The sequence below is a fragment of the Syngnathus acus genome, chromosome 14 (assembly GCF_901709675.1).
Source record: "Syngnathus acus chromosome 14, fSynAcu1.2, whole genome shotgun sequence".
In the NCBI taxonomy this organism is placed as follows: Eukaryota; Metazoa; Chordata; class Actinopteri; order Syngnathiformes; family Syngnathidae; genus Syngnathus; species Syngnathus acus.
Window position 1 is genome coordinate 856277 of NC_051099.1, and position 12850 is coordinate 869126.

A 12850-nucleotide genomic window follows, 5' to 3' on the forward strand; every position below is an offset into this window, starting at 1 on the left:
GTGAAGTCAGCATTTCAGTGTTAATAATGAATTGTTTTTTAAAGATTATTTTTGCGACGGCAACAGAGTCATTATAAATGTTCATTTTAACATCACTTGTCTTGTTTCTTGGTTTTCTCCACCTTGTCCTCTCCAAGTCTGTCTTGACGTCGAACAGCAAACAATACATCCTATGAAATTGAAATGTTATTGATTTCTGGAGTGTTGCTTCTGAATCATGAGCTGTAAACGAGCCAAACCAATAAATAAACCAGTGCAGACTATACAAACTGGTCATAACAATTTGAAATTTAACCTTTATTTGATGTAAAGACTCTCATTTGAAATGCTAGCAGAGATTTGATCAACATCAATTATTATATTCACAAATAGATGGTATACATGAATTAGCATGTCCTTTCAGTGCAGAGGTTCCATTCTGGACTCTTCTGTGTTGAGTTCGCATGTTCTCCCCGTGCCTGCGCGGGTACTCTGCTTTCCTCCCGCATTCCAAAAACACGCCAGGTAGGTGAATTCACTGTCGCATCATTTTGAAGCAGTCCTACTACATAATGTTGCCTCCGGATTGTTTCACTGCCACAAATACTACATCAAATGCTGAGCTCAAATACTCACTGTATATTTGAATGCATTTATCAACGATAAATTTCCATCTCCTTAATTCAGTGCTGCTTTCATTTCACGCCTAATGACTATTTGTATAGTCACTCATTGAATATGCAATGCAAGTAGTAATTAATTTCCCAGGCTGCTTTCTCCACATCTTCATTCCAGTCTGAGCTGTGTTGTGAATCCCTGCGGCAAGAGAAATCCAAGCCACACTTGATTCCTGCTTTGAGACAAGGTAGCAATGGGCTTGAATGATAAAACTGCGTTGTCAAGGAAACAGGTTGTTCTGAAGACTGCAAATATGTCGCACTGGGATGCTACCATATGCAATATTTCACCCCGCAGCCTCAATGCCCCTGAAATAGCCAAGCTCATCATTTCAATCCTTCAAAGTCACACAGGTAATATTGACATTCATAATTCAGAGATGTTTAATAAGCAGTCTATCATCAAAATGATTGAAAGCCTAAACTGCAAATGTCCTTTAGAAAATCTCGAGGTGAAAGGGCGATGTATTCAAATGATGAATTTGGGGAGGGGGTAGGGGTAATGACTGCTTGAGAATAGACACGCACTCAGGCTCTCTTAACATGGCTCCTGATGTAACCATGGATACCTCTGTTTCATGGATGGAGTCATTTTAGCTGGAGTGGGATCTATCTGCAGGATACATATCCCTCTCTGCACTGCACTGCACTGCACGTCACATACTATCAAACACAGCTACTGGGTTGTAATTTCTAGTATTTTGATTAATATTACAATCTAGTATGAACTGCATTGATTACCAGTGTTGCTGCTAATTTAACTGGAGCGAAAATATTCATTCTTACACGTTTGTCCCCCCCCCAAATATTTTTATTTTTATATATTTGTGTCAAACATACAAAACAATGATGGCAAATGAAATACAAAATTCAAACAGGAACAAAATACAATATAATAAAATAGAAATAGCCAGGGGTTTTCACACAGCTTGTATTTGTCAATGATGCAAATATGATTCATACAATTTGAATTTTGAAAAAGAAACAAACTCGACAATCGGGTTCACCTTCCCAACTTTCCATTTGTCGTGTTTACGCTTTGGTCTCACTCCAGTAGATGGCAGTCATGTAAGAGTGAGCATGCAAATAAGAGATTAGAGGTGCGGTTCTGGCAGAAGGACGGATACAGTTTGCACTCTTGTAGTCCATATTCCCTCCCTACTTGTGTTTGTGGTGACGGCAGGCCGGACGGACGGACGAACCGGGGGATCTTCAGTGCCAGGCCAGCTGCTGCGAAACTTGCCCAACACCGGCCTACTTTCTAGCTAACTACTTGCGCACTGCGGTAAGTCTTTGCGCATGTTATGTCATTGTCAACCCATGCAGGGCTGGAGAACTATTAGAGAAAAGAAAAGGAAAGGTTGGTCCGGTTAGACGGGCAAGGTTGGTTGTGCCCTTGCTAGTAAGATGGCTAGCTTCGTGTTAGCCTTTAGCCTACCGTATTAGCTGCCTCGGATTAATGTCGCTCTTGTAGTCTTGAGGTTTCAATCAAAATTGCTGATAATGTATGTTTAAAAATATTACAAACATGACCATAACGTGTTTTTTTTCCGCAATTTATTTCAGCCAAGAAACAGTGAAAAACATCACGTTACAATATAGTTACAAAGCGTCAAGGGAAAAACTTGTACAGATGACAGTTTGCTGTTGTTAAGGCTTGAAGGCTTATTGTATTTTGCAAACAAAACAAATAAACTTTGCTGATCGTCTTTCAGCAGCGCTTGGGGTGCGGCAGCGTTTTGCCACCCAGGAAACGTTTGGTGCTTGTGGGCGTATCACTCCAAACTTAACCGGGCACGCCAAGTTCCATATTGTGTTTTACAAGCGGCACTCCGATTTATTGTTATTTTTGCACTGAGTTTTTCGAGATATTTCCCCCTGTAATATTTGCAATACTGAGTTTGGCTTAAGACAGTTTGTAGTTTATTCAAACGACATATTGAAAGTTTTCTTTTTTAAACATGAGCTGTCATTCCTGTCAGTAGCGTCGAACTGTGAATAAATGACCAAAGGCAAGGAACAAGAGCCTGCACCTTCATCAGTGATTGTCTCTGGAAATAGTACTAGTGCGCCGCCATGTGTTTGTGCTGGATTTTTGAATAATCCGTTACTTTTTGAAATTCACAGCTGACTAAAGATGTCATTTGCCAGTAAATTCATCGGTGGCCTCATCAATGTCATCGGGTAAGATACTACACAATCATCCAATAGCAAAACACAGTGTGTCTTTTTTGAACTTATCATTTGAATTGTGCTTTTTGCAGCAACATCGACCCGGCCGCGTTCATGCCCTCGGAACCTGTGAGTGACAAGCGTTTCTTATTTAGCTCAATGTGTGCACGATTAACTCGAGACTAATGATAATGTTTGCAATGTTCTCAAAGCCTCCACCTCGCAGACCGATCGCATACGCCGAGCAGCATGAGAGCGATGAGGAGAAACAGTTCCGCAGAGTCTTCCAGCAACTGGCCGGAGATGTGAGTGGATTGCCCAACTTTGTTTCATTGTTGAAACTGTCTCCTCGTCGAGCGCATACTTGGTTCCCCCCTATCTTCTGACCTTGATTGTTCTAACTTCATTTTTTTTTTTTTTTTTTTTACATTACATTTGATTGCATGGCTGCACTTTAAGTTCTACTTTTTGAATTCTCACAGGACATGGAAGTGAGTCCCGCTGAACTCATGAACATCCTCAACAAAATTATTGGAAAACGTAAGTTCATCAAATCTTAATCTAGCACACGATATTATATTGCAGAAGGAAAAAAACCCTTGTGTGTGTTTCAGATGGAGATCTGAAGACGGATGGTTTCAGTATTGAGTCTTGCAGAAGCATGGTGGCAGTCATGGATGTATCCTTCCTTTCTTTTTTTTCGGGCTTTATCTGTTGTTTCACAGGTGACGCAAAAGCTTTTGAAAGATAAGTCACACTAAGTGCCATGTGAACTGGGTTTGTATGCTGAGTAAGTTGGACTGAAATACACCTTGGGTAAATATGACATATTTGATGACCTTAATGATGTTCCAGAGTGACAGCACTGGAAAACTCGGCTTCCATGAATTCAAATACTTGTGGAACAACATCAAGAAATGGCAGGCAAGTATCGCGAACAGCGCATTTATTCTACATGGGTGTTTCCTTTCTTTGCCGTTGCATTCCTGTGGTCACTGTTAATCCTTACCAGTGAGTCACAGAAAGAAAAAAAAAAAAAAAAAAGTATTGTGGAACAATGGCAACACAGTCAAAGTATTTTTGGTATTACACTGCAATCAAGTAACAAATCTTTATGCCGTTTCAGTTTTAAATTTGGCAAGTTGATTTACAAGATTCCATTTTTGAACGCATGTTTGAAAAAAATGTACGTACGCTCTTGTTTAGGGAGTGTACAAGTCCTACGATACAGATGGCTCTGGGGTGATTGGGGCGGATGAATTGCCCAATGCTTTCAAAGCTGCTGGTGAGTTTTTGTTTTTTTTGCCTGTGGGGAGCAATTATGGATTAGAATTGTGTTGATTTTTTTATATTATTTTTTCATTTGAATTTAATTAATTGCATTTTGGGATGTGAATAAAATATGGAAGAAAAAAAATCAAGCACCGTGAATGCTTTTCAGATGCACTATATAGCTGCATTCAATTTTTTTTCTTGGATTTAATGCAATTTTTTTTTTAAATGGACAGTCATTCATAGCCTTAGATTCAATTCCACGGAATGTTTCATTCTAGCCGCATTATACTCTTGTGTGTGGATAAAAGTTGAATTTGATGGATTTAATATGGACTATTGAAATGGTCTTGTGCAGGCTTTCCTCTGAGTGAGCAGCTGTTCCAGATGATCATTCGCAGGTATAGCGACGAGAGCGGCAACTTGGATTTTGACAACTACATTGGCTGTCTCGTAAGGCTGGACGCCATGTGCCGTAAGTTCCAAAGAAATCGGGTTTTCCATTGTGATGTTTCGGCGCTGGCGCTAAGATGTACCTTTTTGTTTAGGTGCCTTTAAAACGCTGGATAAGGACAACAACGGGACTATCAAAGTCAATGTTCAGGAGGTAATGCCATCTCACTGAGAACTCAGTCATTGGATGAAATCTCACATTTTCTCTATGCTTGTGTCTTTTCCAGTGGCTTCAGTTGACCATGTATTCTTGAGCCGAGGAGAGTCCTACTTTGTTTACATGGTCTGTAGCTATATATATCCCCATCTTCCAGCAACTTCCCATTTTATTCAGCCCACTCACTGTCTGCAAATGTTCCTTTTAAAGCAATCACCTGACTGTTAGCGTATTGTTGAATGTGCCATATTACTTGTAAAGCAGATATGAATGCTGTGTCAATCAAAGAAGCACAAACCTTCACTGACAATGGTCACACCGCTGAAGAGAAAGCTGTTAGCCAGCATGAGAAATTGCATGTTGAGCTTAAGTCGTTAGCTTTGCTATTTGACATTTGCTTTTTGACTGTACTCGAGTCCAAATGAAATGTGAAGCGTTAAATCCAAATTATAGACCACATAAAATGTGAAATAGTTTGGCTGAATCAAAAACATTTCAGTTGACAAAAACATTAAAATTGTGAAAGTCAGGATCAATTTTAAAGGGCAAACCCTCTCTCCTCCAAAACAGCCATAAAGATGTTTAGTTGTTTGCCTTTTAATTCAAATTTTATCAAGTACATTGTTTTAAGTCTAGCCTGCAAATGTTGGCTAAGTCTTGTAATCAATTAATTTTATATATATACATACGTATATATAAAAAAAAATGGAAATCTGAAATGTTATCTCTTGTCCTCTCCTGATAGCATGTTTTAACATCGAGACATTGTTTTGGTTTACAGGCTGATAGCTGTTTTTGTCATTTGATGTCATTTTATGTTCCATATTAGTGCCACCAGCCCACGTTATTGCTGTCTTTTTACATTTACCATTTGTTACAACTTCAAATTCTGGGAATATGCCTGAACCAGCATAATGTGTGAATGAATACACAATACAGATGTGTATGCTACTAATGCATGCAGCCAATAATTGAGGTGCCTTTTCAAAGTTTTTGTCATTCTAGTTATAACCACTTAACTTCTCGTCGAAATAGACACGTGTGCTGTATTGGAAATAAAGGTGTGATCAATGTGTCTTGAATTGAATTGATCAACTTCTTAAATTACCAACACTTAATTGAGACATGCCTTTTCATCATAAACAATATTAAATTAAAAAAAAATCAAATTTATCTCTACAGTTCTCTCGCTCTCTCGGAAGTGATTCTCCTTCAAAATAAGAGCTCTTTTACAATCAGAAAAATGTCATCAAAAGGCAGGCAAAGCAAAAAGTTTAAGTGTCTACTATTTTGGACACATCTATGGGAATATGGGTCGTGTAATACAAATGAATTTTTTTTTTTTTTTGTCTTCTGATTTGTGGGGCATTGAAGCATAATTGCGCTTTTGAGTAAGGCTACCTGACTTGAACTAGTCACCGGACATAGTTTGAATGGGAGTCTTCCCGCTAGCTTTATTTTAGCTAGCTTGTTGATAAGGACTTTAAATGCTTCAAGAGCAAATGTAAAATTTTGGACTCGGGTGAGTTGATCTTTTTCGAGTTGCGCTTTGGAAGTTGACCTGCCCTCCAATAGCCAGCATGTGCGAATACTGCGCTTTTTTTTTTTTGTTAGCTTAGGACTAGCATTAGCCTTGGCTGCCTTGCTGCAAAGAAAGCATAGCTGAGCTTGAATAGCATCAGTGCTGCCATAAAACAACTTCTATTGACTTAAGTGCAGGTATGCTCTGTTGATGCCGTATATGCAATAAAGACAGTTCATCTACTGCACGTGGTGAGAATAAAAACTGTGCATTATTAGCTGCGAACCTGAGTCAACGTTAGCTTTAGCAATCAATGCTTTGCAGAACTAGCCGAGCTGAAATAAATGCAAACGCTACCAACTCTTACGTATATACGCCAGTTTTGGACAAAAGTATTTGGTCAGATACATGCATATGGTTATTTGTAATCGGTGTCTGTAAAGTTTATTCTTGCGAATGAGTACTGTATCCATTTATTTATGCTAGGCTGTCGCAAGTGTAGTCAACGCAAGTTGTTCTTTGGTTCTCCGAGAGCAAGGTTACAATGCACTTCATACTTGATGTAACTTAAACACTATGTTAAATGCCGGTCAAATAGACCAAAGTAGTCAATGCTACTCATCTGGAACGCGTGTAGGTTTATTCTCACCTTGTGCTAAAATAGCACGAAATGTTAGCCTTGTGGTTCACTTCTTGTATTTTGAGTCACAATGTAAAAAAAATCCAATGTCATTCATGATCAACCCTTTGGCAGACTCATCTAGAAGTTGGAGCTGAGAGTCAATTACAAAGCAGCTGAAGAAGCACTGACGCTGTTTTGTGGAGGATGTCTTCAACGTTACTCTTCAACCAAGACAGTGTCATACGCTTCAAGAAAAGGAAAGCACGTTTCACATTCAGTGAGGTCCACATACTTTTAGATGAAGTGAGGAAACATCGCTCTGTGATTGTGGGTATGTCTCTAAATGCTCATGCTAAGCTGGTCCGTTTAATAGTGGGACCAATGTTCTTGTGACAACGTTGTCAACATTTTCCAGGAAAATTCAACCGTGGCGTGCCAACAGATGTGAAGAAGCGCACATGGGCTGAAATTGCAGCTCGTGTCAATGAGATCGGCGAGTGTCAGCGAGAGGTCATTGAGGTCATTAAGAAATGGTCAGACCTGAAGTGTGACACCAAGCGCAAAGTTGCTGCCATGCGGTCAGGCAAGGTGCCAAACCGGGGCATCAACTCGCGTCTCTCTAAAGACCTGAACCAAACCGAGAAAGTCGTGCTCCAGATTCTGGAGATGGATCAGGAAGATCAGATCAACAGTGACTTCGGCCCTCTTTGCGACGACGACGACGACGTTGAAGAAATGGACGAGGACGACATGGTTGGAATGCAGAGTTCGCCGAACGGTGCTGACGAATCATCTCGGCCTCCGGCAATGTCCCAATCTTCAGGTGGATTTGCACAGTCAGGTAGCAAAGAGGATCCAACTACTGCTTTGGGAATTTGATTGATGACTGTTAATCTTATTGTCATATTTTTGCTTCATTTCATTTTGCAGGGGACTCATCACATACTGCCTTTGACGTGCAGTTTGAAATACCTGTATCAGAAGGTGAGTTGTCATCAATGGGATCCATTTTAAAAGACACACCTTCACCTAGGTCTGCTTGTCCCCCCCCCCAGACTGGGATGATGACTCCAAAAACGACACGCTTCCTTCAAGTTTACCAAATAAACCAAGAGGGGATCACCAAGGAAAGAACGGCCTCCATAAACAAGAACAAGCTCATACTTCCTCTGGCGTTTCAACCTTGACAGCCTCAATTCCATTCAGCGGTCTGCCCAGCGCAAACGTGAGGGAAAGCATGCTACAAAATGCTTCGGCCAGCCTCCAGGAGCAGCATGCCACCAACGTCCTGCTGGAAACGGTTTCCCGCTCGCTGGAGCTTCTGTCCGAGTCGGTGCAGCAGCTTGCGGAAACTCAGCAGGAATTTGTGCGCGAGTCCCTGCAGCTCCAACGAGAAACTGTCCAGGTGCTTCGAGACTTTACGGGCAGCACCATCACGCTCATGCACGATAAGCTCAACGGACGGCCAGCGTTATAGCATTAAGTTGCCGGATCTGACCCGAGACTTGGCCACGTAAGGCTTCCATTTCCTTTGGATTTTACACTGGTTACTGTATTTATGACAGTACTTGACTGATATTCCATTGTGGGTAGAGAGAGACGGTACACCGTGCAGAAATATTAGGCAAGTGCGTATTTTGACCACCATCATTTTGATGCCTATTTTCCAACTCCATGCTGTATAAGCTTGAATGCATTTCAAATGATGTGTATTTGTGTAAAGAGGGAGGGATGCTGGAGCACCCCACAGTGTTCATCATCATTATTAGGCAACTTGTTTTAAATGGGGCAAAAAAGTGTTATTAAAAAGAAGGGTGGCTCGATTGATCACATCTTTTTTTTCATGTTAGTCAATTTTGACTTATTTATTATTCTCACTTTGACAAATGAAAATAAACAAGTGAGATGGGAACATTTCCATTTTTACTTGAGTTGCATCATAATTCTACACACTAATAGTTGCCTAATAATTGTGCACACATCGAAAAAGAAAGCCAGATCCTCACTTTTACGCTCTTAAATATTCAAGTTTAACGTTTCTAAAAAAAAAAATCTTGACTGTAGTCGTTCAAAACCAAAATCCTCCAAAATACAGTTTGCCTCCTAATTCTGCACACACTGTATTGTTAGAAAGCCTGCGTGAGCGGTCGAATTGGACGGTTTTTGTGGGTTTGTTTTCTTGCTACTGAAAGTGATACTTCTGTCATTGCATTGAAAAGAATGGACCACTTTTGAAAGCATTTCTTTGGTTTTATTGCTGACATTCGAGAGTGGGACATTGAATTTGAAACGTGTCAAATTCAGTGCCTTGTGTCCGTAAGTGTTCCCTTGCGTGTGTGTAGAGAGTATCACGAGTACTGTAACCTTGAGTAGTTTTCAGCACCTGACCATTATATGGTCCATATATCTTAAAGCTATACTTTACTTTTTATTTTTACATTCTTTACTGCATTATATATTAGAACTTCCGTAAAAGAAAATTTTTCATTCAGATGTTCAATAAACTATCTGTCAATATTTTGGGCTCCCCCCATCACTTAAAATTTTGGCAGCACCACACATACCATGGGAAATCCACTTTATTTGCTTTTACATTCATTTTGTCGTGCTCTTGGAGTCGCCAAGATTATCTATCCACCCATCTATATAGAGATACTTTTGTAGTCTGTTTGAGGGATATTTTTACTCCGTTCAGTTTGATCTAATATTTACTATGTATTTTTATCGTTTATGTCCCAGTCTTTGGGGCGGCACGACCAAACAAGGTAAAGATGGGTGCAGCCAAACGGTTTCGCAAATCTTTCTTACCCGGAAAGACTTTTGTAGTCCAATGATCTCAACGATGCCGAAATGGAGGATTTGCCGTTCGATTCATTGCGCGTTCACTTCCTTCGACCTCTGGAAAAAAGGACGGTAAAGCGGTAGGCTTGAGATGACACCAAATCAGAAAGTGTATTTCACTTTCATATTATTGCGTGTCTATGATGCCCTCGTTTTCATAGCATTAGCATCAGTCTTTCTGCAGATTTTAGAGCTGTGCACTCTATGTTTTCACTTCTTTTTGAGGAGTTGTATCAGATGAATTGCATCGAAGGTGTTGGCTTATTCTTGGGGAACAATAATGTATTCGTAAAATAAACTCACCTGCGTCCAATAGCACATGGTACTAGCTATGTCCACTAGAGGGCGCTGTGGTAGTTAGTAAAAGCGGCCAACGAATGAAGAGAGCACGGTCACCCAAATGAACATGTAGTTCTCAGCATACCACGTCATTGTTGCAACATTTTGATAGGATCATGAATGCCAGCGATCAAGCCTTCAAGACACTTTCCTGTTGCATCACGTGTCAGGAGTCCAAAGGAAAACAAAAGGACCAGCTGTAGTCTGCCCTGCCCAGGAGGATTGTTATTAACTTTAGTAGGTCAGCACAATCATTTTAAAGCAACTATGCTACTGAACTCAGTAAACTTTGTTTTTGAATGATTCATGGTGAAATATTGAGGTAAGGTTGAAGTATGATTTTGCTTGTGCTGATTGGAGCAGGTGGATGAATTTTTGAAATGGTTGTTTTTACATTAAGACACTTGAGTTCCCATGAAAGTTTAACTAGCAGTCTCAATGTTTTGAAATGCACAGTCAGCAATATAGTCATGCTTTCGGTTGTGGAAAAAATAAAGTGGTGGTGATGGTGGATATGACATAGTTCCATTTGAAAGTTGCCTCCTCTGGTTAAACAGCTGCTCTAACTGTGTGTGTGCTGCACTTGAATAGAAGTTCAACATTGTAGTGCCGCTTCCTGCATAGCTGGAAGGCATTGGGTAGCCAGCTCGTGTCTCGCTGGGTGGGGTCCTGAACAGGCAGCTGTATTCTTTTTCCATCTTCTTTTGCATTCGCTCGTTAGGGTATCCTTGAATACTGGACTTAAGCCTCACTGAAAAGCTATTATTCTCTCTGAGTGTCTGTAAAACAGCATTGTACTGAATTGTAGTTATTTCCTCTCTACAAAATAACCCTTTAAAAAAACACACCTTAACATCAACTTGTAATTTTTTTAAATTTTAAACATATCTTGCAAACAGTCCAAATACTGATGTTTTACATATTGTAATTATTTTTTGCTTGACTGTTCATATCAAGCTGGTTTAATGTAGCATCCCCAGAAAATAAAATGAAAAAATACAGCTTACCCCCCCAAAAAAAGAGTGCCACAGCAAATTTTGCTTACAGTTCCCTAAAGCTTAAAGAACTTGTTGACATCTGGCAGAAAGAGTGATGGATTTAGAGGGGCCCAAATGTATCTATCGATCTATCCTTCTGCAACTCCCCCCCTCCTGTCCATTGCCACAGTTGACCGGTGTGACCTTTCCTTGTCTTCAGTTATTATGCCTGTTGTTTGCATGCCTTCCATCCTCCCAGCTCCTCCTTTCATCCCCCATCTGCTGCAGAAGCTGAGTCTGGCTTGGGGACCAGCAAAGGTGGGACTGAGGCCTGCATGCGTGGGGGGAGGTGGCCTTGTCTCAAATGGTACATCTGCTGCTTATAGTCAAACAGTTCACTTCCACTAGCCACTGTTGGATTAGGAAGGGGCAGTAACTCCGATATACAGCCGGCTTCGCTTTTCTAGGGTTAAGCGTCTTTGGGTTTTTGAAAAGCGCTATACAAATTTCATGAATTATTATTAGGGTTGCCATGAAATAATAATTACGATCTAAATATTGAATCAAAGCTTTCTTACTCATGACATCATGCTTAGCAGGAATTTCAAAGAAAAATGATGAAAGTCAATGAGTCGGTAATACCATTCGAATGCCACAAACTATAAAGTCCCGAATCAAACCATCCAAACAATAAAGCAAAATTGAGTGAGAGGACCACTCCACTTGTTTCCGACCGGGAATCTCTTAACAGTGTCTGGCTCCCGGCGAATCTTTTCTCCACGACACCGTTACCCTGAACCAAAAGGAGAATTGAAGGCAAACATAGATGCACGCTCATAGAACTTGAAACAAAGCACAAATATATCCAATTCGGAGTACAAAATAGCATAACAAACAGCAATCCGATTTGATCTTGTTTTTCTTCTGAGTGGTACTTAGTATGAGGTCCGCATCCATATCTCTTTATTGAGCCGTTCTATCTCAGTTTGGAGGACGGCCTTCTTGTTTGTGAGGGTGTCTGTCTCGGCGAGGAGGGTGTTTTGCTCCATCTCGAGATTGGTTTTCTCTCCAGTCAGAGAAGAGATGTTGGCCTTCAACTGAACATTGCTTTCTAACGACATGTTGTATATGTCCTGCAGCTGGAAATGTTGTGAAGTGAGATTGCGGCAGATGGCAGCATTTTTGGGGCACGCTCCGAAGTCTGCAACAAAACAAACGCATTTGTAATGAGTGTCGATGACGCTAGCGCTAACACCATTTTGAACCGGTAGTCACGTCACTGACATTGGCCCATCATGGCTATGATGACACCCAGTTGGAGAAGAGAGAGGATGCCCAGACCTACTGCAACAGCTTCAATCCACCATACTGAGTCACAAATGAAACCATTTGAAAATAACGTCAGCCAGCGCTGTTTATCGGTGAGTTCTGAAAATGTACTTTACCTGATTTTAAGATTCTGCTTTCGTGTTTTGATTTAAATTCCAATTCATCTCCGAGAACCACTCCTGAATTTTGGGTAAATGTCGCAGTCGTGGATTTGAATTCCAATTCATCTTCGAGAACCCCTCCCGAATTTTGGGTCAATGTCGCACTCATGTATGGGACTTTTATTGACACCTTCTTGGATGTCACGCTATTAATAAAAGTAGTCGGTGCAAACAAAGGCTCCGGCCTTTTTTGGTGGTGGCGGGATCAAGGTGAGTCACGCCTGTGGATGGACGGGTTTCAGGATGCAACAATTAGCCATTGACATTAATGTTAACAATTTGACGTGGATAACTTGAGTTTCTCACCCTCGCTCCGTGAGTCTGCTGTCTGTCTTTTGCCGCTTTGACG

General features: G+C 40.7%; 2 protein-coding genes across 5 annotated transcripts; both read left to right on the forward strand.

The window, feature by feature from the left end:
* Positions 1 to 1725: 1725 nt before the first annotated feature.
* Positions 1726 to 5792, forward strand: capns1a (calpain, small subunit 1 a). Its single transcript, XM_037270050.1, has 11 exons — positions 1726 to 1941; positions 2784 to 2840; positions 2921 to 2957; positions 3041 to 3133; positions 3311 to 3368; positions 3443 to 3507; positions 3684 to 3752; positions 4035 to 4113; positions 4459 to 4575; positions 4649 to 4707; positions 4781 to 5792. Exons 2-11 carry the CDS (start codon positions 2794 to 2796, stop codon positions 4805 to 4807), a joined length of 651 nt encoding a protein of 216 aa, XP_037125945.1. The 5' UTR covers positions 1726 to 1941; positions 2784 to 2793; the 3' UTR covers positions 4808 to 5792.
* Positions 5793 to 5956: 164 nt separating this feature from the next.
* On the forward strand, positions 5957 to 9372 carry zgc:153990 (uncharacterized protein LOC768125 homolog). 4 transcript variants are annotated; one of them, XM_037270049.1, is made up of 5 exons: positions 5957 to 6232; positions 6987 to 7185; positions 7270 to 7677; positions 7785 to 7838; positions 7910 to 9372. In XM_037270049.1, the coding sequence occupies exons 2-5, from the start codon at positions 7059 to 7061 to the stop codon at positions 8329 to 8331; spliced, it is 1011 nt and encodes a 336-aa protein (XP_037125944.1). In that variant the 5' UTR covers positions 5957 to 6232; positions 6987 to 7058; the 3' UTR covers positions 8332 to 9372. The 4 variants fall into 4 exon arrangements, with proteins under 4 accessions (XP_037125944.1, XP_037125940.1, XP_037125942.1 ...); XM_037270045.1 differs by having other exon boundaries at positions 5959 to 6232; positions 7270 to 7695; XM_037270047.1 differs by lacking the exon at positions 5957 to 6232 and adding an exon at positions 6256 to 6483 and having other exon boundaries at positions 7270 to 7695.
* The last annotated feature ends 3478 nt before the right edge of the window (positions 9373 to 12850 follow it).